Below are 23,705 nucleotides of genomic sequence, written 5' to 3' on the forward strand. Positions count from 1 at the left end.
CTAAATTGTAATCCAAACGTTGCTTTCCTAGTTTTGCTTATCATCAATTGCATGTTCCATTATATCCATTTGATTTTTGTGATTCTCTTCAATTAGTAGAACTTTCTCCATTTGAATAATAATCATAATGTTAAATTATTTTGCAGTTGAGACAATGGTTCCACCGATACCCAAAAGAGGAAGAAGAAATAATAATGAAGATATGATTAGTGAATTATCTGATTGCATTATCATTCAAATTTTATCTTATTTGGATACCAGAATTGCTGTTCAAACTTGCATTTTATCAAAGAGATGGAAAGATATCTGGAAACGAATTCCATCTCTTACATTCACTTCAACTGAATTTTCACCTTCAGATAAGCAATCCATATTCCTTTCTAGGTTTTCCAATCTTCACGATGATTCAATTGCACTACACACTCTTGATTTGAACCTTGTTACTAGTAGTAATGAGGACTTCCAGTCAATCCTGTCATCTATGTCTTCGTTGCAGACACTAACGTCACTTAAGCTTCATGTTGATATACACCCTAGGGTTTTTCGCAAAGCATTTTTTCCTGACTATCTGAAATTTCCGGCATTGGTTAATTTGGAACTATCTAATTTGATGTTTAGAGATAGTGAAAATGTCGGTTATGTTGAGCCTTTTTCGGTCTTCCAAAATTTGAATAGTTTGATCCTCCGTGATTGTGCTGCAAAGAATGATGCAAAGATCCTTATATCAAGTTTGTCGCTTATCAATTTAACTATCAAGAATAATGTTCACGGATTTCTCTACATTAAACTATCTGCTCCATGTCTTTCTTCAATTACTTTAACCGGTACTCCTGTTGCGATACGATGCGAGAGGAGTCTTGCTTTTGCTAAAGAACTAAATTTTGATACAAATACATCTCCTTTGCGTTTCTCATCATGGACTCTATTAAACTTGCTTCGACAATTTCCTAATATAGAATCATTGACAGTCTCAGCCCGTGCTCTTAAGGAGGTGCTTCAACTTTTCAAGATTTTTACATTCTTCTTCTTAAGATGCTTTTTGTCTCTAAAGTTTGTCAAAAATCAAATGACTTGCATTTATCTTTCTCACCCCATATTGTTTAGGTTGTCTCCCTTGATCCTGATTGGTTGACGCATAAGTTACTTTACTTGCATCACTTAAAGAAACTCAAAGTGAAAATGGAACCATCTATTACCCTTCCTAATGGAATAGTTGACTTCTTGCTTCATAACTCGCCGTCCGCAGAAGTTGACATGACAGATGAGGGACTTCACTGAAACTTATGCAGGTGCCAGGTAGTTATTTAAAAGATTTGTAGTTTTATTCTTGTTGAAAAGTTCATCCCAACTGATTATTATTATGTTTAGTTTGATCATGTGATTTGCCTGGGTGATAAGTCGTTCGTGACAGTTTATGAAGAACAAGGGAATTACCTAAGATGTATTTTGAGCCCGTTTGGATTGACTTATTTTTTAGCATATGCAAATAAACAAGCTATTATGTATTGTTCATGTAACACCCATACTAGACGTATCTAGAATGTCTAGCACGTGCGTTAAGTTTAGTATTGGATACATTAAAATTTTACAACAATACAACTACGAGTGAATATATATACAACCAAATGCGTTCGTACAGAATAATACAACTCAACTTTTCTAAAAATATTATGAATGCATCCTTGATTATCCATCTCATCCTGCAGCGGGTACGAACGAACACTTGTCGTAACGTCCATTCAGCTACTAGCTTGCTAATCCAACCTGTTTATCTGAAACAAATAAGGATTGGGATGAGACATAATGTCTCAGTGAGTTCCCCTAAATCCTAGGCTACAGGCAACCTCAGGGGAAACCTACGGTCACCACGTGTCTAAAATACAACCTGACGGTTGATTATACGTGTGTGTGGACTTGCATACTTAGACGGTCGTGCATACTAGGGCCGTCATAGTCTTATCTCACTTGTTATAGGCTTCACTTCCTATACGTGTCATGGCGGTCGAGGGGAATCTAAAACCGCATTGCCAAGAATACGCTCTACGCATTAAGGCCCAAGTCTAACATAATCATGACACGATTCTAACCCGGACGATTAGGGGAAACCTAATATCGTCAACAGTATATCTTTCTCTATACTTGCTCTATGCATAACTATGTTGTATCTAACAACATATTCCATCTTGCTATCATGCTCGTTTGACGATCTACGTCTATGTTCTACTATTCTTGACGATCTACGCTAAGGCTCTACTAATTCTTGACGACCTACGTCAAGGCTCTATGACATAACATAAATATATCTAACAAATATGCATAGTCAAGTTCATTCATAAAGTTAGCGTTTAACAAACAAATATTATCTGAGTTCATTTTACGGAAAGCCCCGAGTGGAGTAACCCCGAGCGCATTCCCTATCTACCCGATGGATACCTATCTAAGGTATAACCAACGGCACTCCTGCAGTGACGTGCGGGATCCTTACGGCTAACCCCGTTTCACCTAATGGAAACCTCTTGAACCAACCTAGTGTGGACACAAGAGACACGACACTACCTCTTGCTTACTAAGTGACATGCGGGTTCCTTACGGCTAACCCCGTTTCACCTAATGGAAATCCCTTGTGCCAACCTAGTGTGGACACAAGAGACATGGCACCTTTATCTTTAAAATCTTGGTCTAAATATATGCATGAGTATTAAATCTATACTAGCTATCTCTTTTGCCTCGGATGTCTATACGATCCAACTAGAGGTAAACTATATGCTTGCTTAACTTACTACGTGAAGAGATATCTAATCAATTCACGTCTTGCCATACTCGTATGGCACTCTAGTTTCTATTCGAAGAGATTACTCTATGCCACTTCGCAACTAGTCAAGCATACTACTCATGCCTAACATTCTATTCTCTACTAACTATTCTAGTTCTTGACAAGCTATGTCAAGGCTCTACTTTCTTCCCATGCCTAGTTCCTTGCTACCCGAATAATTCGGCTAAAACTCTCTTGAGCCATCCTTGTAATACATGCTAAGATTGCCATGATTAATGATGCAAGGATCAATTGACGATGTGTGCAAATTTTCAATACTTTCTAAAGACCGAAAATGCCGTAAACCCAAGTTACGAGCCGTTTATAAATTTCATGATTTGATAAAGCCAAGCTTGTTCCAGTAGAAAGATAAGTAAAAACAGTACAAGAATACACCGAAACGATCGCTACGGACCCCCACGCGACTGCCCCCAAGCACCCGAGCGCAGAACAACGCGAACGTTGTCCTGTCTGGGGCGCCTGGCGCCAGGGTTGGGGCGCCTAGCGCTGGCTCCCTGACTTGTGGGCGCCTAGCGCCCTTGTTCAGGCGCAGCGCTGCGAATTCTGCGTTTTCGCGTGTTCCGGCCGCGGGTTTTCGCCATTTTTGACCCAAAACTAGTCCAATTCGATCCTGTAATGCACCAAATACATCCAACAACATATATAGACTTATTTAAACATAACTCATGGCAATTTTAACATATAATCACCTAGGATTGGCTTGGGGTACTAAAGTTCCATAAACACTAAACTAACATAAATCATGATTTCTTCACAAGATTGAACAACCCCAAAGGTAGGGTATCTATCTATGGAACTCACATGATATAGCAGCACCTAACAAGCTTTGATCCATCTTGTTCAAGCTCAAACCCTAACTTCCAAGTTCCTCTAATCATGCTAAACTTCTCCTTCTTGATGTTCTTGCTCACAAAGCTTCTTTGATCCATGCTTGACCACTAATCCCATGTGTTTGGAAGCTTTGAAAGATTATGGTAGAGAGAGAGTGGCGTGGCTAGAGAGAAGGAAGAGAGAAATTCTTTCTCTCAAAACCTAGAGAGAGAAAGTCATGAAGATAATGAAGAATTTTGGCCCAAAACCACTTTTATACCACTTTGCGTGCAAGTACCAGAATACCCTTGCCTCAGGCGTGTTAAATCCGACACTGATACTTAACTCGTATTAAGCTGACATCCCATAAATTATTCCATCACACGTATTTTCCATGAACTTAAATCCTCTGGCATTATCGTCTGGTAATATTCTGATACTGACAGGCGGGATGTTACACTCTACCCCCCTTAAAGAAATTTCGTCCTCGAAATTTAGAAATCATCTACCAATCGCTGCGACTAAAACCTGTCTTCTTTGGTTTCAGTTATACTAAATCTGATCAAACTCACTCCGTAAAGTTTCGAAGCATACTTTCCTTATCAATACATGTAATTCTTCCTCTTTCTTATTCTGCATATGATTGAATATGGTCTCTTCTATCTTACCATCTTTATCAAAATCACAGAACTGTCTGAGAGCATAGTGATTAAAACTAACCTTTGTTATAGGAGGATTGCTTGTCTCGGATCTATTCCTTCTCTGCGTAGCATGAACTCTGCATCTAATAAGTTTTCTCTATCTGAATCACTCAGGATTTGCCTTTAAACTGGAGTTCTACTGATATCCAGGTTTGCCCTGCAGTGCTTACGTGTATCTAACACATCTTGTCATGCATACATTTTATCACACATAGATAATCTCTCTTGCCGCACTTTGCGACTTTTGCCTCTTACTTTGTTACTCATCTTGATAATTCGGCAAACCTATCATCTCTTTTAGGAGTCTTAAGAAATCTTTCTATCTTTCATAACCTCCCTGTACTGCAATACATGGGTAACTTGTCTAGCTTGGCATGAAGAAGTGAAATCAACTACACTGATTCATCTGACAATCTATTAACCTGTCTGGTGATTCACATGCTCTTGAAACTTTCTACTAAGTCCATTTGCACTTGCATTGGACACTCAAAGCACAAATCCGTGCATCCCGTATGACTTGAGTATCACATGGGTATTGTCATTCATTCATAAAACTTTATCTTCTAGTATTGGCATACTTTTTAGCGCCATTGCTTGTTAGTTAATAGTGATACTCATTCTAGCTTTTGTTTCTAAAATTTCTAAACTCTGGTAGATAGGTTCTTGGGACGAATAGATACATGACTAGAAAAATATCATTTTAAAACTGAGTCTATACTAGTACTGCAGAACCACAGGACAAGTCTCTATATCTGAAAAAGGTTTTATGACTCTCCTTCACACTTGTCTCTAACAAGCTGGTCCTGAAGTCTGTACGTCTTAAGTGAGCTTACTCGCTTACGACGTATCTCATCAGTCTTAACAATGTGAAATTTCATGTTTCTTTTTTTTTTTTTAAACATCGTTCCCAAGTTCCTTAATACCAACCTTATCTTTAAAAGTTATAAAATCGTGGCTTGACACCATTCTAGAAAGTATCGTTATCAATTAACAAGTATGGTATAAGAGGGTATGCACTTCGTCAGGCATAACTCATCAATCGTACTCCATCAATATAGCATATACTCCTTCTGACTAACCAACAGCTCTTCTACGAATTAGACATCACCAAAAGGCAACTCGATTAATTCATCTGTGTTAACTCTAGTCTTTCTCATCTTACCTGAGTGAAGATGCTTTCTTTAAACTTTTACTTTAATCATTACTGGCTGCATAAGCATCTATACTTACTTAACATAACGAGAACTCCTCGCTTTCCACATAATACTTCTCGCTGAAATGGTATTTCTATCTCGAACATTTTTCACAAAGATTCTTACTACAAAATTCCATGTTCCATGGCTACTGTTCGCAACTTAAGTAATTAACTCCCGTTGCGCTACTCTGATTCCCACCGGTTGGCTTCAACCAATACGCTGATCCGTTGAGACGAGTGAACTTTATTCTTCTTCTATTATTACATTAATATCTGCTTGAGCTCTGCTCGATACTTCTATGTTGCATGCTACTCTGCAACCTTGCTCTACTCTTTGCTGGTAAGATTGAACCTCAAGGAAACTTACCTCTGGACATATCAATGTCATACGTACTCTTATTCCTGAGCAACTTAACTCAAGGAGCACATCTTTGCTATTACATAACTACTATTCCATGAAACGCGCTTACAACATCCCATGGTAGACTCATCTTGCACTCGGACAACTTCCTTATGCATCTAACATTGTTCGCATACTATGTTTTGCTTAATTCTTCCTATGCTTGCTCGTTAATTTTTCTTTCTAAGAAATTTCATAAATTAGCACAAGGGTCATTGACGTTGATGACTTTCAACTATATAAAAAAAACATATACTGAATCTCGGTCCCAGTCGTTACTCTAAATTCACAGAACGAGTTGATAACATGTATGTGTCATCAAATCTTAGTACTAGTGAGTTTAGCCAAACTATACGAGTCGTAACAAACCGGTACCTATAGAATTTCACTTCGAATTTCAAAATGTCAACTTCAATCACCCATATGCGTATGTCTTTCTAAAATCATGTAAACTTTACAACTTAGCATCTTAACGAGCCTTTGCAAGTCCATCAAGCAAAACATAGATTCAAGGGATACTTATAACTTCGCGAAATCCAACATCCTTGTGATTTCGTATGTCTCTGCACCATTTAACTTATTGCCTCATGATTTCACATCTGTGACTTCCATTCTAGATACTGGTGCCTCTAAACTCTTGGTCTAAACTCATTCTTATCTCTTGACACATTAACTTCCAAAGTCACAAACCGAATCAATTTTCGTTGATGGTTGCCCATGCCTTTTCCTCTTTTGAAAACTTTAGGGGGTGATATGCATTCGTCACTCGATATAAAAAAAAACAATTTCTCATTGCATAACAGATGGTGAAGACAACTCTCCAATAGTCACTGCATTCCCTAGAGACGAACTGAAAAAATTTCGCTCCGGGTTCGCTATTGATGAGTTTCTTCAGCTCAATTTTTTTTTCAAAACATAGTTTGCATAAATTTTTATTTCTCAAGTAATTTAATGCACATCAGTCATTCCCAACATCTAAAATATCCTACTACATATGCATGGCAAGCATCAACCTAATTCGATACAATTCTCGGCACTTTAGAAATTAATGCCTCATTCCTGATAACATAAAACTTTCACTGAATCCTTTTCTACTACGAGTAGCTTACTTCCCTGCGTTACCGCTTAACGTAGCTTCCCGAACACTAGAACCTTGTTCACCTTGAACATTCAAGTCCATAATCTCAATAACATAACGCTAATCCTGAGAGTCTATCAATCCCGCCAACCTACGTCGACTGCTCTCTATCTTGTAGCCTTGCGCTTACTTTCTGGAATACAATTCCGTTCTAACTACGACCCTTACTGAAGCTTCAGGTCCTACGAAGATATTTCCATATCCTTCACTTACAGGTATACGAAGTATCATCAACAACTTACCCAACACTGTCTAAGCGCCCCTTCTTAACATTACCTTACAGTCCCGGAGGATTCATACCTATACTTGCTTAATTCACCGGCCACCTACTGGCACGATCAACTTTTTACTAATACTCATTCCGAGTTCTTACTTTCCGGTGCATCTTTATCACATTCTTCGTTCCTCCAGGGTCCTATTCAGCTCTCAGGCATCCATTCTAATCGTCGAATGCTAAATTGAGTTGATCAGGCTCAACTAACAACAACAACTAGAACATTTACCCAGAACCCAATGGTCCCACTACCTTTGTTGTAACTTAATGACCCAAGGCACGGTCTGAATCGACCTGCTCTGATACCAAATGTAACACCCATTAAAATTTTACAACAATACAACTACGAGTGATTATATATACAACCAAATGCGTTCGTACATAATAATACAAATCAACTTTTCTAAAAATATTATGAATGCATTCTTGATTATCCATCTCATCCTGCAGCGGGTACGAACGAACACTTGTCGTAACGTCCATTCAGCTACTAGCTTGCTAATCCAACCTGTTTATCTGAAACAAATAAGGATTGGGATGAGACATAATGTCTCAGTGAGTTCCCCTAAATCCTAGGCTACAGGCAACCTCAGGGGAAACCTACGGTCACCACGTGTCTAAAATACAACCTGACGGTTGATTATACGTGTGTGGGGACTTGCATACTTATACGGTCGTGCATACTAGGGCCGTCATAGTCTTATCTCACTTGTTATAGGCTTCACTTCCTATACGTGTCATGGCGGTTGAGGGGAATCTAAAACCGCATTGCCAAGAATACGCTCTACGCATTAAGGCCCAAGTCTAACATAATCATGACACGATTCTAACCCGGACGATTAGGGGAAACCTAATATCGTCAACAGTATATCTTTCTCTATACTTGCTCTATGCATAACTATGTTGTATCTAACAACATATTCCATCTTGCTATCATGCTAGTTTGACGATCTACGTCTATGTTCTACTATTCTTGACGATCTACGCTAAGGCTCTACTAATTCTTGACGACCTACGTCAAGGCTCTATGACATAACATAAATATATCTAACAAATATGCATAGTCAAGTTCATTCATAAAGTTAGCGTTTAACAAACAAATATTATCTGAGTTCATTTTACGGAAAGCCCCGAGTGGAGTAACCCCGAGCGCATTCCCTATCTACCCGATGGATACCTATCTAAGGTATAACCAACGGCACTCCTGCAGTGACGTGCGGGATCCTTACGGCTAACCCCGTTTCACCTAATGGAAACCTCTTGAACCAACCTAGTGTGGACACAAGAGACACGACACTACCTCTTGCTTACTAAGTGACATGCGGGTTCCTTACGGCTAACCCCGTTTCACCTAATGGAAATCCCTTGTGCCAACCTAGTGTGGACACAAGAGACATGGCACCTTTATCTTTAAAATCTTGGTCTAAATATATGCATGAGTATTAAATCTATACTAGCTATCTCTTTTACCTCGGATGTCTATACGATCCAACTAGAGGTAAACTATGTGCTTGCTTAACTTACTACGTGAAGAGATATCTAATCAATTCACGTCTTGCCATACTCGTATGGCACTCTAGTTTCTATTCGAAGAGATTACTCTATGCCACTTCGCAACTAGTCAAGCATACTACTCATGCCTAACATTCTATTCTCTACTAACTATTCTAGTTCTTGACAAGCTATGTCAAGGCTCTACTTTCTTCCCATGCCTAGTTCCTTGCTACCCGAATAATTCGGCTAAAACTCTCTCGAGCCATCCTTGTAATACATGCTAAGATTGCCATGATTAATGATGCAAGGATCAATTGACGATGTGTGCAAATTTTCAATACTTTCTAAAGACCGAAAATGCCATAAACCCAAGTTACGAGCCGTTTATAAATTTCATGATTTGATAAAGCCAAGCTTGTTCCAGTAGAAAGATAAGTAAAAACAGTACAAGAATACACTGAAACGATCACTACGGACCCCCACGCGACTGCCCCCAAGCACCCGAGCGCAGAACAACGCGAACGTTGTCCTGTCTGGGGCGCCTGGCGCCAGGGTTGGGGCGCCTAGCGCTGGCTCCCTGACTTGTGGGCGCCTAGCGCCCTTGTTCAGGCGCAGCGCTGCGAATTCTGCGTTTTCGCGTGTTCCGGCCGCGGGTTTTCGCCATTTTTGACCCAAAACTCGTCCAATTCGATCCTGTAATGCACCAAATACATCCAACAACATATATAGACTTATTTAAACATAACTCATGGCAATTTTAACATATAATCACCTAGGATTGGCTTGGGGTACTAAAGTTCCATAAACACTAAACTAACATAAATCATGATTTCTTCACAAGATTGAACAACCCCAAAGGTAGGATATCTATCTATGGAACTCACATGATATAGCAGCACCTAACAAGCTTTGATCCATCTTGTTCAAGCTCAAACCCTAACTTCCAAGTTCCTCTAATCATGCTAAACTTCTCCTTCTTGATGTTCTTGCTCACAAAGCTTCTTTGATCCATGCTTGACCACTAATCCCATGTGTTTGGAAGCTTTGAAAGATTATGGTAGAGAGAGAGTGGCGTGGCTAGAGAGAAGGAAGAGAGAAATTCTTTCTCTCAAAACCTAGAGAGAGAAAGTCATGAAGATAATGAAGAATTTTGGCCCAAAACCACTTTTATACCACTTTGCGTGCAAGTACCAGAATACCCTTGCCTCAGGTGTGTTAAATCCGACACTGATACTTAACTCGTATTAAGCTGACATCCCATAAATTATTCCATCACACGTATTTTCCATGAACTTAAATCCTCTGGCATTATCGTCTGGTAATATTCTGATACTGACAGGCGGGATGTTACACTCTACCCCCCTTAAAGAAATTTCGTCCTCGAAATTTAGAAATCATCTACCAATCGCTGCGACTAAAACCTGTCTTCTTTGGTTTCAGTTATACTAAATCTGATCAAACTCACTCCGTAAAGTTTCGAAGCATACTTTCCTTATCAATACATGTAATTCTTCCTCTTTCTTATTCTGCATATGATTGAATATGGTCTCTTCTATCTTACCATCTTTATCAAAATCACAGAACTGTCTGAGAGCATAGTGATTAAGGCTAACCTTTGTTATAGGAGGATTGCTTGTCTCGGATCTATTCCTTCTCTGCGTAGCATGAACTCTGCATCTAATAAGTTTTCTCTATCTGAATCACTCAGGATTTGCCTTTAAACTGGAGTTCTACTGATATCCAGGTTTGCCCTGCAGTGCTTACGTGTATCTAACACATCTTGTCATGCATACATTTTATCACACATAGATAATCTCTCTTGCCGCACTTTGCGACTTTTGCCTCTTACTTTGTTACTCATCTTGATAATTCGGCAAACCTATCATCTCTTTTAGGAGTCTTAAGAAATCTTTCTATCTTTCATAACCTCCCTGTACTACAATTCATGGGTAACTTGTCTAGCTTGGCATGAAGAAGTGAAATCAACTACACTGATTCATATGACAATCTATTAACTTGTCTGGTGATTCACATGCTCTTGAAACTTTCTACTAAGTCCATTTGCACTTGCATTGGACACTCAAAGCACAAATTCGTGCATCCCGTATGACTTGAGTATCACATGGGTATTGTCATTCATTCATAAAACTTTATCTTCTAGTATTGGCATACTTTTTAGCGCCATTGCTTGTTAGTTAATAGCGATACTCATTCTAGCTTTTGTTTCTAAAATTTCTAAACTCTGGTACATAGGTTCTTGGGACGAATAGATACATGACTAGAAAAATATCATTTTAAAACTGAGTCTATACTAGTACTGCAGAACCACGGGACAAGTCTCTATATCTGAAAAAGGTTTTATGACTCTCCTTCACACTTGTCTCTAACAAGCTGGTCCTGAAGTCTGTACGTCTTAAGTGAGCTTACTCGCTTACGACGTATCTCATCAGTCTTAACAATGTAAAATTTCATGTTTCTTTTTTTTTTTTAAACATCGTTCCCAAGTTCCTTAATACCAACCTTATCTTTAAAAGTTATAAAATCGTGGCTTGACACCATTCTAGAAAGTATCGTTATCAATTAACAAGTATGGTATAAGAGGGTATGCACTTCGTCAGGCATAACTCATCAATCGTACTCCATCAATATAGCATATACTCCTTCTGACTAACCAACAGCTCTTCTACGAATTAGACATCACCAAAAGGCAACTCGATTAATTCATCTGTGTTAACTCTAGTCTTTCTCATCTTACCTGAGTGAAGATGCTTTCTTTAAACTTTTACTTTAATCATTACTGGCTGCATAAGCATCTATACTTACTTAACATAACGAGAACTCCTCGCTTTCCACATAATACTTCTTGCTGAAATGGTATTTCTATCTCGAACATTTTTCACAAAGATTCTTACTACAAAATTCCATGTTCCATGGCTACTGTTCGCAACTTAAATAATTAACTCCCGTTGCGCTACTCTGATTCCCACCGGTTGGCTTCAACCAATACGCTGATCCGTTGAGACGAGTGAACTTTATTCTTCTTCTATTATTACATTAATATCTGCTTGAGCTCTGCTCGATACTTCTATGTTGCATGCTACTCTGCAACCTTGCTCTACTCTTTGCTGGTAAGATTGAACCTCAAGGAAACTTACCTCTGGACATATCAATGTCATACGTACTCTTATTCCTGAGCAACTTAACTCAAGGAGCACATCTTTGCTATTACATAACTACTATTCCATGAAACGCGCTTACAACATCCCATGGTAGACTCATCTTGCACTCAGACAACTTCCTTATGCATCTAACATTGTTCGCATACTATGTTTGGCTTAATTCTTCCTATGCTTGCTCGTTAATTTTTCTTTCTAAGAAATTTCATAAATTAGCACAAGGGTCATTGACGTTGATGACTTTCAACTATATAAAAAAACATATACTGAATCTCGGTCCCAGTCGTTACTCTAAATTCACAGAACGAGTTGATAACACGTATGTGTCATCAAATCTTAGTCCTAGTGAGTTTAGCCAAACTATACGAGTCGTAACAAACCGGTACCTACAGAATTTCACTTCGAATTTCAAAATGTCAACTTCAATCACCCATATGCGTATGTCTTTCTAAAATCATGTAAACTTTACAACTTAGCATCTTAACGAGCCTTTGCAAGTCCATCAAGCAAAACATAGATTCAAGGGATACTTATAACTTCGCGAAATCCAACATCCTTGTGATTTCGTATGACTCTGCACCATTTAACTTATTGCCTCATGATTTCACATCTGTGACTTCCATTCTAGATAATGGTGCCTCTAAACTCTTGGTCTAAACTCATTCTTATCTCTTGACACATTAACTTCCAAAGTCACAAACCGAATCAATTTTCGTTGATGGTTGCCCATGCCTTTTCCTCTTTTGAAAACTTTAGGGGGTGATATGCATTCGTCACTCGATATAAAAAAAACAATTTCTCATTGCATAACAGATGGTGAAGACAACTCTCCAATAGTCACTGCATTCCCTAGAGACGAACTGAAAAAATTTCGCTCCGGGTTCGCTATTGATGAGTTTCTTCAGCTCAATTTTTTTTTTTCAAAACATAGTTTGCATAAATTTTTATTTCTCAAGTAATTTAATGCACATCAGTCATTCCCAACATCTAAAATATCCAACTACATATGCATGGCAAGCATCAACCTAATTCGATACAATTCTCGGCACTTTAGAAATTAATGCCTCATTCCTGATAACATAAAACTTTCACTGAATCCTTTTCTACTACGAGTAGCTTACTTCACTGCGTTACCGCTTAACGTAGCTTCCCGAACACTAGAACCTTGTTCACCTTGAACATTCAAGTCCATAATCTCAATAACATAACGCTAATCCTGAGAGTCTATCAATCCCGCCAACCTACGTCGACTGCTCTCTATCTTGTAGCCTTGCGCTTACTTTCTGGAATACAATTCCGTTCTAACTACGACCCTTACTGAAGCTTCAGGTCCTACGAAGATATTTCCATATCCTTCACTTACAGGTATACGAAGTATCATCAACAACTTACCCAACACTGTCTAAGCGCCCCTTCTTAACATTACCTTACAGTCCCGGAGGATTCATACCTATACTTGCTTAATTCACCGGCCACCTACTGGCACGATCAACTTTTTACTAATACTCATTCCGAGTTCTTACTTTCCGGTGCATCTTTATCACATTCTTCGTTCCTCCAGGGTCCTATCCAGCTCTCAGGCATCCATTCTAATCGTCGAATGCTAAATTGAGTTGATCAGGCTCAACTAACAACAACAACTAGAACATTTACCCGGAACCCAATGGTCCCACTACCTTTGTTGTAACTTAATGACCCAAGGCACGGTCTGAATCGACCTGCTCTGATACCAAATGTAACACCCATTAAAATTTTACAACAATACAACTACGAGTGAATATATATATACAACCAAATGCGTTCGTACATAATAATACAACTCAACTTTTCTAAAAATATTATGAATGCATCCTTGATTATCCATCTCATCCTGCAGCGGGTACGAACGAACACTTGTCGTAACGTCCATTCAGCTACTAGCTTGCTAATCCAACTTGTTTATCTGAAACAAATAAGGATTGGGATGAGACATAATGTCTCAGTGAGTTCCCCTAAATCCTAGGCTACAGGCAACCTCAGGGGAAACCTACGGTCACCACGTGTCTAAAATACAACCTGACGATTGATTATACGTGTGTGGGGACTTGCATACTTAGACGGTCGTGCATACTAGGGCCGTCATAGTCTTATCTCACTTGTTATAGGCTTCACTTCCTATACGTGTCATGGCGGTCGAGGGGAATCCTAAACCGCATTGCCAAGAATACGCTCTACGCATTAAGGCCCAAGTCTAACATAATCATGACACGATTCTAACCCGGACGATTAGGGGAAACCTAATATCGTCAACAGTATATCTTTCTCTATACTTGCTCTATGCATAACTATGTTGTATCTAACAACATATTCCATCTTGCTATCATGCTAGTTTGACGATCTACGTCTATGTTCTACTATTCTTGACGATCTACGCTAAGGCTCTACTAATTCTTGACGACCTACGTCAAGGCTCTATGACATAACATAAATATATCTAACAAATATGCATAGTCAAGTTCATTCATAAAGTTAGCGTTTAACAAACAAATATTATCTGAGTTCATTTTACGGAAAGCCCCGAGTGGAGTAACCCCGAGCGCATTCCCTATCTACCCGATGGATACCTATCTAAGGTATAACCAACGGCACTCCTGCAGTGACGTGCGGGATCCTTACGGCTAACCCCGTTTCACCTAATGGAAACCTCTTGAACCAACCTAGTGTGGACACAAGAGACACGACACTACCTCTTGCTTACTAAGTGACATGCGGGTTCCTTACGGCTAACCCTGTTTCACCTAATGGAAATCCCTTGTGCCAACCTAGTGTGGACACAAGAGACATGTCACCTTTATCTTTAAAATCTTGGTCTAAATATATGCATGAGTATTAAATCTATACTAGCTATCTCTTTTACCTCGAATGTCTATACGATCCAACTAGAGGTAAACTATATGCTTGCTTAACTTACTACGTGAAGAGATATCTAATCAATTCACGTCTTGCCATACTCGTATGGCACTCTAGTTTCTATTCGAAGAGATTACTCTATGCCACTTCGCAACTAGTCAAGCATACTACTCATGCCTAACATTCTATTCTCTACTAACTATTCTAGTTCTTGACAAGCTATGTCAAGGCTCTACTTTCTTCCCATGCCTAGTTCCTTGCTACCCGAATAATTCGGCTAAAACTCTCTTGAGCCATCCTTGTAATACATGCTAAGATTGCCATGATTAATGATGCAAGGATCAATTGACGATGTGTGCAAATTTTCAATACTTTCTAAAGACCGAAAATGCCATAAACCCAAGTTACGAGCCGTTTATAAATTTCATGATTTGATAAAGCCAAGCTTGTTCCAGTAGAAAGATAAGTAAAAACAGTACAAGAATACACCGAAACGATCGCTACGGACCCCACGCGACTGCCCCCAAGCACCCGAGCGCAGAACAACGCGAACGTTGTCCTGTCTGGGGCGCCTGGCGCCAGGGTTGGGGCGCCTAGCGCTGGCTCCCTGACTTGTGGGCGCCTAGCGCCCTTGTTCAAGCGCAGCGCTGCGAATTCTGCGTTTTCGCGTGTTCCGGCCGCGGGTTTTCGCCATTTTTGACCCAAAACTCGTCCAATTCGATCCTGTAATGCACCAAATACATCCAACAACATATATAGACTTATTTAAACATAACTCATGGCAATTTTAACATATAATCACCTAGGATTGGCTTGGGGTACTAAAGTTCCATAAACACTAAACTAACATAAATCATGATTTCTTCACAAGATTGAACAACCCCAAAGGTAGGATATCTATCTATGGAACTCACATGATATAGCAGCACCTAACAAGCTTTGATCCATCTTGTTCAAGCTCAAACCCTAACTTCCAAGTTCCTCTAATCATGCTAAACTTCTCCTTCTTGATGTTCTTGCTCACAAAGCTTCTTTGATCCATGCTTGACCACTAATCCCATGTGTTTGGAAGCTTTGAAAGATTATGGTAGAGAGAGAGTGGCGTGGCTAGAGAGAAGGAAGAGAGAAATTCTTTCTCTCAAAACCTAGAGAGAGAAAGTCATGAAGATAATGAAGAATTTTGGCCCAAAACCACTTTTATACCACTTTGCGTGCAAGTACCAGAATACCCTTGCCTCAGGCGTGTTAAATCCGACACTGATACTTAACTCGTATTAAGCTGACATCCCATAAATTATTCCATCACACGTATTTTCCATGAACTTAAATCCTCTGGCATTATCGTCTGGTAATATTCTGATACTGACAGGCGGGATGTTACAGTTCATAAGCTTGTCAAGGTAGGTTATGAGAAAACATCCTATGAAGATACAATATTCGTTTGTGAGATCTTATGAATCAACATAAAAGTTTATTTATTGGCATAAGTTTATTTTCGTAAGCTCAAAACTAAGTCAATCCAAACGGGCTCTGTGTTTGTTCACGCCTAGGCCAATAATTTCTCTATTTGCTTGAGATATTTTCCTCTTCGTATTTTTTTTTCTACTGAATTAACGAAAGAAATTCTTACGTTCACTTCTCTCTATGATCTTCCTTTTCGTAGATTTTCATAGTTCTGTTTTGGGTACTCAAACATGTCTTCCCTGTATTGTAAAGTCTATAAAAGACTTGTTAGCTGAGTGATGGCTTAATATATCATTTAACAATTCTTTGATGATTAGATTTTACCATTTCAAAGCCTGATATGGTCCACCCATACTCCAAATTTGAAAAATCTCCGCTTAAGTGTTTATGTGTTATCGATGTATCTTGAATGACAGTTACGACGTGCTGTAGGTGTTGAAATACGGGGAAGAGTGACTCTATTGGTGTTGGGCCTTCCTGAAGTTTCAATACTGCAGGAGCTAAATGAAGAAAGGATTTAGCAGTTGATTAGCGACTAGTTGGCGTTATTGATTTGCCCGGCTATGTTAGTTCTTTTATTTTCATGTAGATTTAGTTTGGTCTAATCAATTTTTAGTACTTAATCAATGGAGTGTGGTATGCATGTTCTTTTTTCCTTTGACCTTTTGAAACTTTACACGTTACAAATTTAGTTTATACAGTGACCAAATTCTGCATTTTTAATACATAAAAAATTCAATCATAATAAGAAGGTTGTAAAATGCACATAGCATTCCCCCACCAAGTGTTTACATGTGCAACAATAAGAAAAAGTGTACAATATTTAAAGAAAAAATATAAGCATGATCTAAACTTAACATGTTAATTCATTTTTCTTTCTTTCATGTCACAGTTCTTGCGTTCTAAAGTTAATTTGTTTATCAATTAACTCTAGGATCCCTAAATCTCCGGGTAAATGCACATTTTGTGCATCAACTTCATGGCTATGTTAAGATCGAAAGAGAAGCTTAATGTTTTCTCCTCCGACTTATCAACATCGTCTTTCCCTATGTTTTCAGAATATGCAGAAGTTTTTTTAGAACTGAAAATGGCAATAGCATCCTTGAGTGGTACAGATTCACCACAAGGAAGTGTTATTATACTTCCACTTTCAATTGTCCTGATACCCTTTTGAGTAATGTAATCAGCTTGCTCAAAATCATCCATGAAGAACAACCTATGAGGTTTCTCATTCACTGCTTCCCCAAACCTCTGCAAATAACTACTACCAAACTCATCTCTTGGTCTTTTCTTTCGGGATTCATCATTTCCCTTACAAGAGAAACTGCTTATACCAATCGTAACAAAGTTATTGTAAGAGCAAAAAACAACTTTATTTTGAGATCGATTCTTTAGCTTGAGAATCAACACCAAGAAATAACATCCAAGCTTCTTGTTTACCATCTCTCTTCACTAGGTATTTCTCTTTCTCTCCTACTTTTTCTCATTCCTGACCTGCAAAGAAGGACAGTGTTTTCAGTTATTTCATTTTGGTTCAGAACCTTTTTCTCTAATGCGTCACATATAATCTTCATATTCTCATCATTGAGTTCATCGAACATTTGAGTATTGTTCAAACCATCAACTTCCTCACATGAAGGTCTTGCTTAGGTACATTTTGTGGCATGAACATTATTAAATTTCCTTCATAGCAAAATCATCCTTGAGTACAGTCTCAGTGTATAGCTCACATTCTTTAGATACTTCTTTTGATGAAACATGCAAAAATTGTTTCTAATTCATAAAACAAAATAGAAATATTAGTTTCAAGATAATAGAAATATTAGTTTCAAGATATATTTTTTTTGGTCAAGTATCCTAGTGGCTAGAGCTCACACATTTAAATGTGGAGAAGTGGAGTGTCCGGGGTTCGAACCCCTGCCTCTGCATATAATATGCAATATCCCTACCAAACGAGCTAAGCTCACGGGAATAGTTTCAAGATTTTTATTAATTGCATATACATACATTGTTGCTATATTTTGTACTGAGAACACATGGTTATGATTACAAACCTTATTGTCTATTGTTTGAACTCTCTCCTTCTTGCAAGTTTCGAGCCATGGTTGCAAATTTATATGCAAAATATTCCCTCCAAGACTGAAACAACCATTTCAAATCACCCAAGTATAAAATAAACCCTCTTCCCACATAGCTTCTTATTAATCTCCTAAGTTCCACAATCTTCCTTTCAGCTTCCTCCTTGCTAATATTCTTAAAGGAAACAAGAGGAACACTTACAAAATGTATGTACCTTAACTGTTCTTCAACATTTCCTCTCTCCAAACTCTGCATCACTCTCCTAGCCACTTCCTTAACATTTGCAACACTATCACCAACAATAACTGTATTTCGTCTCTTTCTCACAAGTTGACTTAAAATATTACTTGCATCATCTACATCAATAATAACATGGTTTATAGGACCACCAAGTTGATCAAAAGATCTAGATGAGGACACAATTACTGTATTTCGTCTCTTCGAATGACATTTAAGTGCTTGTTCAACCTTGATTTTAACAACTGTACTAGAGACAAGAATAGAGATTATTAACTGTTCAACCTCAATCTTCAATGCTAAAATAGAATGCTGTTGGTTCTCAATAGAATTAGCACGACGTTGGTGACCCTGAGCACGTTTGAAGGCGGAAACTAAGGAATTGGAAAGCGATGGAGATGAATATTGAGGACCGCCCAAAAGATAACTTGATATTGTGGATGATGATAAACGGTTGAGAGTAGTGGGATTTGAAAGCATGACAATAGCAAGATGAAGAGGAGACACATGTGAATGACCTCTACTTGTTGCTAGATTAACAGCTTGTTTAACGAGTATCGCAGCCTCTTGTGTTAGAGCCTGCATATTCTAAGGAATGGAATAATTTCTTTTGGCATGAATAAACTCAAAACTTGATGATGGAAATACAAAGAGGAGAGGAAGGGCTGTCTGTTTGAATGGCCAGTGGTTGCCTCTTATTTTTGTCTAATCTCGAGGAGATGGAATAATCTTTGAATGATTGATCGAATAATGATCCACTAAATCAAATAAAAAAGTGGGAACTAATGTTCTTCAAATATGTCTCTCTTCTAATTCATTCCAAAAGTTGGCTTTATTGAACATTTTCTATATATAGATCATGATTTTCATACATTATCATATATTATTATATTAATGTATAAGAAAACAATAATAGTGAGCTTCGATCTGACACAGGGCTTCATTGCTTTTCTAACTTTTCCTAACATTCACTCATCAAATGATTTAGCCGGAACATCTTAAGAGCTGTGAACCTTATTTTGGTAAGTCTGGAGGAGCATTGGGAGTAACAACTTTGATACCACATCTCCAACCAAAATTTTAAGGGATTGACACAACTCTTATATATCTTCATTTAAATTATTAGTAGTCAATTTGAGACTAACCATTCACACTTGAACTTCAAAGTGCAGTCATGTCAGATCAGATATGCTCTAAGAATTACATTTCTTCCACCAAAGTGAGAATTGAGGCATTGAGGCCAATACTAATATGATATATTTGACGATTTGTGTAAAGAGGAGTAAAAACAGCTGCATTGGATGTAGATTCAGAAGGATCTGCAATTGGAAAGAAAGAAAATGGTAGAGGAAGAAGAGAAACCCTTGGATTATAGAAACTGAGATGATTAATTAAAACTAGAAATTTTACTAAAGAAGATATAGCCAATAGCTGTTTATACATAGTTTAATATCAGTTTAAACAATTAATTGATGTACAAAACAAATAAACTGTTCAACTAGTAATAGATATAAAAACTAATAACTAAATAGTCTAACTAACAATAACTCCACCAACATATTATCACTGATAATTATCTTATGTATTTAGTGATTTGCTAACAATAACTGTTGTTATGTAACTAAATAGTCTAACTAATAAGTAGAAATTTCGTTAATCGATGTGGTGGACGATTGGAGCTGTAACTCAGTTCTAGTGACAAAGTCTGTGAATGAAGTACAAGAAACTGATACATAAACTCCAGTCGGCCGCGTTCCCGGTAAATCCATCAATGGTTCATTTGGGTTCAAAAAAATGTGCACAACTTTCCTCATCTTTGGCCTAAACAATGAATCTGGATGCAAGCATGCCAATCCAACCATCAAACTCCTTTTAACTTCTTCCTCATCAAATTGGTTCTTGAGGTTTATATCAACACACTCAAGAATTTGATTTTGAGCATGCAAATTCCAAACATAGTCTACCAAACTATTATCTTCCATTACCCTTTTTGACCTTTTACCACAAATGACTTCAAGTATAACCATTCCAAAGCTATATACATCTGACTCAGGTGTAGCTTTACCTGTGAAGCCTATTTCAGGTGCTAAATAACCCGGTGTCCCGGCTAAATCCGTAGTTACTGAGTCTTCATTTTTGAGTAACCTTGCGAGTCCAAAATCGCCTAAATGAGCATTGTAATTAGAATCTAGCATTACATTGTTAGGTTTAACATCTCTATGAACAACAGGATTTCCACATTCTTCGTGAAGGTAGAGCAATGCTGATGCCAATCCTGTTAATATCTTGTGCCTTGTTTGCCAGTCTAAAATGTCTTTCCCTATGAAGAGATCTAAGCTTCCGTTTTGCATGTAATCATAAACTAAGAGAAGATTCTTGCCTTCATTGCACCAACCTTGGAGCTGCACCAAGTTTTTGTGCCGAAGCCGACCAATGGTACATATTTCGGCTAAGAACTCTCTTTCACCTGTTTAGACAATCCAAACAAAATGGTGAATAATAGAAGAAAAGGAAAAACAATGCAGAAGTCTTATGAAGTTTGTGAAGATAGCACATATAAGAAGCATGTGGACTTGGTGGTATGTTGGACTTTCAATGGGCAAAATTGACTTCATCATCAACAAATTTTCTCCAATAAACCCCCTCATGACTAAGTATATTGGTCTTGATGCACGGTGGTGCAATGATTGGTATCAGTTCTATTTAGGTCGTATATTTAGGCGATGTACGACTTGTGGTATTTCCCAATACACAGGTTTAATTCTATTCAAGTTCCAAAATATTTTCATGTCATAGTCTTTTACCAGTTACCATAACATACCTTGTTTAGAGGTTGCTGAAATTTTCTTTACTGCTATGGTTTTTCCATTTTCCAACATGAAGCCTTTATAAACACTTCCAAATCCACCTCTCCCCACAAGATTTTCTTTACTAAACTTGCAAGTTGCTTTCGACAGTTCCTTGTAACCGAACATCTTAGGCACATCTGCAGCCGTCCTCGATAAGCTTTTGATGTCTTCTTTTCGATGACCCTTTTCTTTTCTTTTATTCCAAGCTTCCCAGGAAACAGAAAGTAAACTAACAAACACAAGAACTGATAAAACAGTTGTCAATATGATCTTGTATTTTGCAACTTTACTGTGTTTAACAGAAAGAACAGGCAATGGCACCGATGTGAATAACCAATTTAGGATTTGATGACTTTGAGGAAAAGTTTTACCAGTCGAGGCTGTGAAACCAACATAAACTGAGCTTGGAATTATATCAGGTAAGTGAATTGAATGGTTTAGAACACTCTTTAATTGGCTATTTGAGTATCCTATTGAAACAAAAATCATTTTAGTCCATCCATTATAGTCAACTTTAACCATAATATCTCTTCCACTTTTGAGGTCAACATTAGTGCTATTGAGACTGTGAATAGCAACTGGATTTGTGATGCTTGTTGTGACTATGCCTATGTGGTTTCCATCTGGATCAAATTCGTTCATGAATGTGTCTAACTCCACACCAATTTGTTGAAAAACACCACCTGCACAACAACAGTTTTAGTTTAGATATTTTTCCCATGCAAACTTAGTAAATTAAAGTGTTAGAATTTCATATCTTTGTAGCACCGACACTTTAAATTGAAGGCATGTCTGGTGTCTGATGCGTGTCAGTATTCGATATTGTAGTTAGAATTAGGTATTTCTACTAAATGTATTACCGATGTCTACGTGTCAGTGTCAGTGTTGTTTCTGTACTCCATCCACAGGTCAACACAAGCTTATGAGCGGTATGCATCATGCTAAAGTATTTTTCAAAAGAAAGGCAACGGAATTATTACTAAATTTTCGTAGTGTTGCAGTCATGAAAAGGTTTTACTATTAGTTAGATTCTTGTTCAAAACAATCACATGTACCCTTCAGCCAAAATTATAAAAATATGCTAGTCTTAACCATATGCTAGTCTTAAAGAATATTTCAATCAAAAATCAAACTGCGCTGATAACCGAATATGATTCAACGTTATCTGAAGCGCATTAACCACTTTCGATCAAGAAACATAGAACTTTAATTTGAAACAGTGATAGTTTACACAATTAAGTTTACCTTGAGTAGACCTATCAAACATGCCAAGATAAGAACCATAGCTACCATATGGCGAAGGCCTATTATCTTGTGCAAATACAAGTGCAATTCCATCACCAGAGCTGGTCGAGTTTTTTACAAACGGAGTGAGCCTAACAGTAAAGGTGGTAGTTATAATTGCTGGCCAAGCATGAACCGGATGCGGATACAAAACCCTACCTACTTTGTTGTCTGTGTTAGATGTTCCAAACATTGAAACTGAATTGTTGTTTTGTTTTGTCTTTGGCTCTGGTGTGAGACTTATATAACCATTTCCTGAAGTAGCTGATCCCATACAAAGTAATTCACCATTGTTGCAACTTTCAGGACTAAAAGACATAAAGGAGAATGTAGTTGGACTAATCACAGTGTTTTCTGTAGCTGTTAGAGCATTGATTAGCAAGGTAAAGAGAAATAAAATTATGAACATGATTGTGGTGAAGGGCTTAGAACAAAACATCTTAGTTTTAATCCTTTTTTTTATGTTCTTTTTTAGTGTGCTTAGATGTTTATATAGTGGTGATTATTATAAGTTTTTGTGTTTTGAATGTTGTTTTGTTGTATTATGTATTTTATTTAGTTTGATGTTACTTTTGATTTGAGAATCAAATATATGCTTTTTGTGTCATGTGGCGTTTCAATATGGGACAAATTTGAGAATGGACAAGGAGCATTGGTGCTCTTTTGGAATATGCATCAATTTGTCTTATAATGAATGTTTGACCCTTAATTCTTATCTAACCAAAAGTATAATACACAGACACAAAATTGTTGATATTTTTATCAAAGAAAAAACATATAACTTGTAAAAAGTTTATGGAAACATATAAATTGTTGATATTTTTTATCAAAGAAAAAACATATTATCAGTCTAACGTGTTAAGAGGACTAATGTTTATGGAA

At 37.8% G+C, this 23,705-nt stretch overlaps 2 protein-coding genes, 1 long non-coding RNA gene and 1 pseudogene across 3 annotated transcripts; 1 reads left to right on the forward strand and 3 right to left on the reverse strand.

Annotated features, from left to right (window-relative positions):
- Nucleotides 1-177: 177 nt before the first annotated feature.
- LOC146954537 (putative F-box/FBD/LRR-repeat protein At5g22610) lies at nucleotides 178-16,950 on the forward strand. Its single transcript, XM_085716901.1, has 3 exons — nucleotides 178-991; nucleotides 1,105-1,296; nucleotides 16,807-16,950. The coding sequence occupies exons 1-2, from the start codon at nucleotides 203-205 to the stop codon at nucleotides 1,276-1,278; spliced, it is 963 nt and encodes a 320-aa protein (XP_085573027.1). The 5' UTR covers nucleotides 178-202; the 3' UTR covers nucleotides 1,279-1,296; nucleotides 16,807-16,950.
- Nucleotides 1,513-7,593, reverse strand: LOC146954538 (uncharacterized). The gene is made up of 2 exons (XR_015013783.1): nucleotides 3,635-7,593; nucleotides 1,513-1,772 (listed from the first exon to the last, which is right to left on the reverse strand). It is a non-coding gene; the product is annotated as an uncharacterized LOC146954538 (long non-coding RNA).
- A 310-nt stretch (nucleotides 16,951-17,260) lies between the features above and the next one.
- Nucleotides 17,261-19,275, reverse strand: LOC146954539 (protein SMAX1-LIKE 3-like; annotated as a pseudogene).
- Nucleotides 19,276-20,202: 927 nt separating this feature from the next.
- LOC146954540 (putative L-type lectin-domain containing receptor kinase S.7) lies at nucleotides 20,203-23,432 on the reverse strand. The gene is made up of 3 exons (XM_085716886.1): nucleotides 22,785-23,432; nucleotides 21,512-22,222; nucleotides 20,203-21,157 (listed from the first exon to the last, which is right to left on the reverse strand). The coding sequence occupies exons 1-3, from the start codon at nucleotides 23,260-23,262 to the stop codon at nucleotides 20,325-20,327; spliced, it is 2,022 nt and encodes a 673-aa protein (XP_085573012.1). The 5' UTR covers nucleotides 23,263-23,432; the 3' UTR covers nucleotides 20,203-20,324.
- Nucleotides 23,433-23,705: the final 273 nt, after the last annotated feature.

This window comes from Medicago sativa, chromosome 1, assembly GCF_051527215.1.
Source record: "Medicago sativa cultivar Bolivia chromosome 1, Bolivia_mono, whole genome shotgun sequence".
NCBI classification, from domain to species: domain Eukaryota; kingdom Viridiplantae; phylum Streptophyta; class Magnoliopsida; order Fabales; family Fabaceae; genus Medicago; species Medicago sativa.